This window comes from Stegastes partitus, unplaced genomic scaffold, assembly GCF_000690725.1.
Source record: "Stegastes partitus isolate 25-593 unplaced genomic scaffold, Stegastes_partitus-1.0.2 Scaffold1067, whole genome shotgun sequence".
Taxonomy (NCBI): domain Eukaryota; kingdom Metazoa; phylum Chordata; class Actinopteri; family Pomacentridae; genus Stegastes; species Stegastes partitus.
The window spans coordinates 260,426-265,651 of record NW_007578798.1 but is presented as its reverse complement, the minus strand read 5'-3'; the positions used below and the strand labels follow the sequence as shown (position 1 = coordinate 265,651).

Genomic DNA, 5,226 nt, shown 5'->3' with positions numbered 1-5,226 from the left:
GCCGTGATCGTATAGTGGTTAGTACTCTGCGTTGTGGCCGCAGCAACCCCGGTTCGAATCCGGGTCATGGCAGATGGGCTGTATTTTGTGAATTTGCCTGGTGAGGGATCAAAAAAAGTTGATCTTATCTCATTATTTTTTAATCTGAGAGGTTTTACGTGAGTGGAGTGACCCTTAGCAGTGTAATGGAACGAGCTGCAGACCACCTGCCTAATGCCTGTAGTTTGGAAATTCATTCATAAGCTCAATTCACACATGACCTGATGATTTAGAAACTATCATCCACATTTTTGTTTTGTGGGATGTTTGCACAGAATAAGCAAAGTCTGCGTTTTACTTGAAATTGTTATCTGTGGATGTGAGATTAACAGGCAGCTAAAAACATAAAGTGTTGAGCCAGTTTAAAGACAGCAAAATGTTCCCAACTGCATGCTGCCACGTGTCATCTGCCTAATTATCCTGAGAGGTTTTGCTCTTCTGATGGATTTGAGTTTTCTGTAAATGAGTCTCTCACTCATGAGCCACAATGAAAATGCTCCAAACCTCCTTTTACAGTCACCAACTCCATAACTCTGCACCAGGAAAGAACCAGAAGAAGGTGTGGAGAAACCCAACCTTAAATCACAGAGATGCTCACAAGGGATCAATATTATCGCAGGACATCGGTGTTTGATGGAATATGGTTGACAATTTGTGCTGGAATTTTTACTTTACAAATTATGAACATGGAAAAAAAAAACAGGAGAGGACCCCAAGTAACACTAGTGCTGTGTATTTTTTTTGTGAATCAGTAACTATTTTATTAACTAATACTGATGCATTGCAATATGAATAGTACACATATTACAGTTTAAGTCCTCCGACCAGCAGGGGGCGATGATACTCATCTGATGATGGACGTCTGAGGGGCTGCAGTCGGACCCTCAACAGATTTCTTTAGAGTGAGAGTTACAGCTTTACTGCTCTATAGCTGCTGCTTGTTTATTTATTTACTTACTTATTTATCCTGTGTGTGCACGCTTCATCTGCTATACCGAATATTTCTGAGTCAACCCATTTTGGGTGTTTCGCATCAATTACTTTGGGTTTTGTTTTTGCCTGTTAAATTTGTTGTTTGTATATTTAGTTAGTTTTTTTTTTTGTAAATGAGATTATACACTAAAAATCACTGGGTTGAAAAATGGACCCAGTTTGAATGAATATGGCAAAGACACAGCATTGGATTTACTTTACCTGCTACCAGTGTGTTGTTTATTGTTGGGTTCACTCAGACTGCAGTGTGTTCAGTTTGACTCAGCGTTAGTAGAGCTACAACAGGTCATATTTCCATAGTTGACCAAGCTGTTGATTGTTAATCTGTTGTTTGATCTATAAAACATCAGAAAAAGCTGAACAATATTGATCAGCGTTTCCTTGGTGATGTCCCAGATCACATCACCAGAAGTCTGGTTTTGTCCACAACTCAGAGATAATCAGTTCACAGTCAGTATTCACGTGTAAATATTCACATGCAGTCAGAGAATTTAGATTTTTTTCTTAAAAAATGACTCACAGATTAGTTGATTCTAAACATACTTGGCCCTTACTGTCGTAGTTGACTGCTACATTTTAATTTTTTAAGTGTTATTTTCATGTTATCATTGACAATGTTAATAAAGGTCTTTGACCTGACAGCTGTCCCAAATGAACTCCTAGTTGTACAAAATGATCTGCATGTGACATTCAAAACTCACAAAAAAGAGAAATTATAACCTAATTAGTACAATATTATTTTTATCTGAGTGAAAACCCAATAATAGAATCAAAATAACACTAAGACAGGATCTAAAAATCTCTTTGACTTCATGGGTAATAATCTTTACTCTTTGTATATTTTACCCTGGGATGTCTTAATGCTATTTCCTGTCAAACTGGACCAGTTCTGACGCAGTGATTTTTAGTGCATATGGCATTATTGATATTTGATGATCGCATTGTGACAAGAAATAAAACCTGTTCATCAGAATCAAACGAAATGTTCCAGCGGCTCTGTACTGCAGGATGAAGCTCAGATTAAAGCATCATAAAACACATGTTTGGACAATAATGAAAAAAGTAGAATCAAAATGTGTCTCTTCACTGATAAATAATCAGGTGTCTCCGTTTGGACGTAAATAGACTCGTTAATGCTTCTAATCAAAAAATTTTTTCTTAAAATCAAAAAAGATCCTGCCGCTACCTGGGGGCGTGGCCGACGTGCTGACGTAGATAGTGACACGTTGACGTCCGCATACGTACAGTCGACCTGCCCTGTTGTCCATTAGCATTGTTTGCTAACTAATCTGAGCGTTTTCTAAAGAATTTGCTCTTTTTTTTGCCGCTAGTCGAGTGTAAGTTACAGCAGACGGGTTGAACAGCAGCTGAGATCCAGCGGAAGGTTTCAGTCAGACGGATTAACTACGGTAAGAACTGTGGAAGCAGCTGGAGCTAATGATTCCGTTAAAACATAGTGCCGAATTCCGTTCAACAACTGAGGAAATTGAAACAAAATCTATTGCCGACAAGTTACTGCTTGTCCCTATCCTTAACAAATACATCTTCGTACTCCTCTGGACGACTTTTAAAATTCGGCTTGGAAATATTTCATCGGGCTGCAGCACATTATCACGTTAATCCTGATTTAGCTACCTGGTTAGCCTGCTGTCTGCGGTGTGTTTGCTGGACTGTGGCTGACAGAAATAATTAGCTCAAGTTAGATCCGTGTGGATATGAATACCTCTTGCTTAGTTTGATGTATGCCGAATTCAAGAGCAACCTGTAGCAATTCCGGATTGTATTTTTCCATGTTCTTCTACCTGTATGCGATCACAAAAACACGGTGTAACCTTAAAGTAGTAAATGCATTAACAGAAGTCTGGAGAACGATTTTAAGACGCACCGCTGTTGTTTGGATTAGCAATGCAAAGTGAATACATACTCAACTAAAACGTAAATAAAGAGTTAAGTCTTGTCAATGGTGGATATTATTGTTGGAAATAAAGCAGAAGCAGAGTCAGTTTATTCATGAAACACAACAGCTGATCATTTTTCCTCAGGTAAACCTTTAACCTGCACCTGGTTGGTGTCTCAGGTGAAGCAGGTGGAGCTCAGCCTCCAGCACAATGAACCTGGGCTCTAAAGGGAAGAAGCGGGTGGTGCTGCCCAGCCGGCCTGAGCCCCCCACTGTGGAGCAGATCCTGGAGGACATCAGCAGAGCTGCTCCTGATGATCCGGTGTTCAGCATCCTGGAGCAGACTGGACAAGGTGAGTCCACACAGAGAGGCAGCCTGCACAGTGACAGGGCCCATGGCTTGTATGTGAGACCATTACTCACATTAAGGTGGCACAATGTCCCCTAAATTTATGTTTCACAGAATCTCTTTTGATCCATAGTTTAGCAGCTGTTGACCTGTAATATACTGGCTGGTCGGCCTGTAGTTTACTAGCTGCTGACACATAGTTTACGGCCTGGTTGATTCTTAGTTTACCAGCTGTTTTCCTGTACTTTACTGGCTGTTGACCCACAGTTTGCTGGCTGCTGACCTGTTAGTTATTTACAGATTGACCTGTAGCTAACTCTCAGGTTGGCCTGTCGTTGATCACCTGTTTTTCCCTCAGACTTGACCCGTCCTGCCGACAGCGAGGTGGAGCTCCGGTTCCAGCAGTGCCGTCGCTTCCTGGAGCTGAACAAGCAGCTGCAGGACGCTCAGAGTCGGCTGCAGCAGCAGAGGGAGGAGCTCCAGGCGGCGGGAGAGCAGCTGGACAAAGATGTGGCCGAGGTCAGAGGTCAAACCCTCTGACCCGTCGACCCGCTTTCACAGACTCTGTTCTTCTCTGTCGGGACGATTTACCTGAACTGTTTTCTACCAGCCTGAATCAGGAGTGAACCAGACTCTGGTGGAGCCTGAAGAGCCTCCATGGCCTCAGAACTCAAACATGGTCCTTCACAATAAAAGCCTCCTGCTCCGTGACCAGGCAGAAGCTTTTAATGTGAAGCAGCAGAGAGTGCATGCTTTGAATCAGTCGTTTTATTCCACTAAGAGTAAACAAGAAAGAACACTGACAATATATTAAAAATACATTTTTTTGTCTGATGACTTTATCAATAACTGAAAATTGGAATAAATTTTCCAGAATACTGACAGTATTGCATACTTGATACGTCAATATCACAATATAAAGTTAGCGTACACTGCTCCTGCTGCAAACAGTAATAACCTTTGATAATTATTTTGTACTTTAAGTTTTGATTCAGTGATTTCAAAATAAATCCATTTCCACAGTAGAAAGTGATGTTAAAGCTTTTTTTCCCTTTGAAAACATGAACCATTCCTGTAATAAAGGCAGATTTTCCTGTTTGCAAAGTTGTAAAGGTGAGTGTTTAATTAGGGTTATGATTAAACTCAGCGATCAGAAGTGAGGAGGGATATTTGATCAGTAATTTAAAAGCCTTGTTGCTCATGAAGTGCAGAGTGAAGGTTTGTTGAGACTGTATGAGTCAATGTCCGTCCAGAACGTTGCAGCAGACGGCACGAAACGTCTCGGTGGACAGATGGTTAAGTCCATGTTTAAAAATACAACTTGCAGATCTTAGTCTGAGAACTTCTCAACATTTATCCTCCAGTGCTGATTGGCTGTCACGCGTGACCAGTCGGTTGATGCTGTTGGCAGAACATTAGTCGAGACCAGACGACAGATGGAGAGGCAGCTGCATCAGAGCAAAGGTTCATAGATGAATTTATTTTATTAGGAGTCAGTACCAGTGAAAATAAAAAATACTAAAAATGGCAAAAATGCTGAATATGAATCCAGTAATCGGTCAACCTTTACTTTGAAAGTGTGATACATGTCGGACTTCACTTCCTGTTTCTATTGTGACTGATTCTTTTTATACAGTAATTAAAATGATGAAAGTGACACTAGTTCAATTGCATGTCATGTGTTTGAGTTTATCCCCTTTATTAATGAACTGGCTCTGTTTTAAAGATGGTCACGTGTTTGTTTGCTTAGATATTTTGAAAATCATTTGGTTTTTTTTATTATCACAAAGTGTTCTTCTTCTGTCACATGACAGTCTACAGTATCTATGACTAAAGCTGTGGAGCTCATCTGATGGAGTGAAGATGGTGACGTCTACTGTACAACAACCATTAAGAACGTTTTATATTAGAACAAATGTAGGAGATACTATAGTATGACTTTTTTTTT

The 5,226-nt window shown here is 40.4% G+C and overlaps 1 protein-coding gene and 1 non-coding gene across 3 annotated transcripts; both read left to right on the top strand.

Annotated features, from left to right (window-relative positions):
* Nucleotides 1–72, top strand: trnah-gug (transfer RNA histidine(anticodon GUG)). Its single transcript has one exon. It is a non-coding gene; the product is annotated as a tRNA-His (tRNA).
* Nucleotides 73–2,258: 2,186 nt separating this feature from the next.
* cunh19orf25 (chromosome unknown C19orf25 homolog) lies at nt 2,259–4,940 on the top strand. Of its 2 annotated transcripts, none has more exons than XM_008295677.1 (3): nt 2,259–2,441; nt 3,110–3,282; nt 3,637–4,940. In XM_008295677.1, exons 2-3 carry the CDS (start codon nt 3,141–3,143, stop codon nt 3,816–3,818), a joined length of 324 nt encoding a protein of 107 aa, XP_008293899.1. In that variant the 5' UTR covers nt 2,259–2,441; nt 3,110–3,140; the 3' UTR covers nt 3,819–4,940. The 2 variants fall into 2 exon arrangements, with proteins under 2 accessions (XP_008293899.1, XP_008293900.1); XM_008295678.1 differs by having other exon boundaries at nt 3,075–3,282.
* The last annotated feature ends 286 nt before the right edge of the window (nt 4,941–5,226 follow it).

Coding starts and splice junctions, on each gene's coding strand:
- cunh19orf25 (XM_008295677.1), top strand. CDS start 3,141: ATGAACCTGGGCTCTAAAGGGAAGAAGCGGGTGGTGCTGCCCAGCCGG. Junction 3,283..3,636: donor CCTGGAGCAGACTGGACAAG/GTGAGTCCACAC, acceptor TTTTTCCCTCAG/ACTTGACCCGTCCTGCCGAC.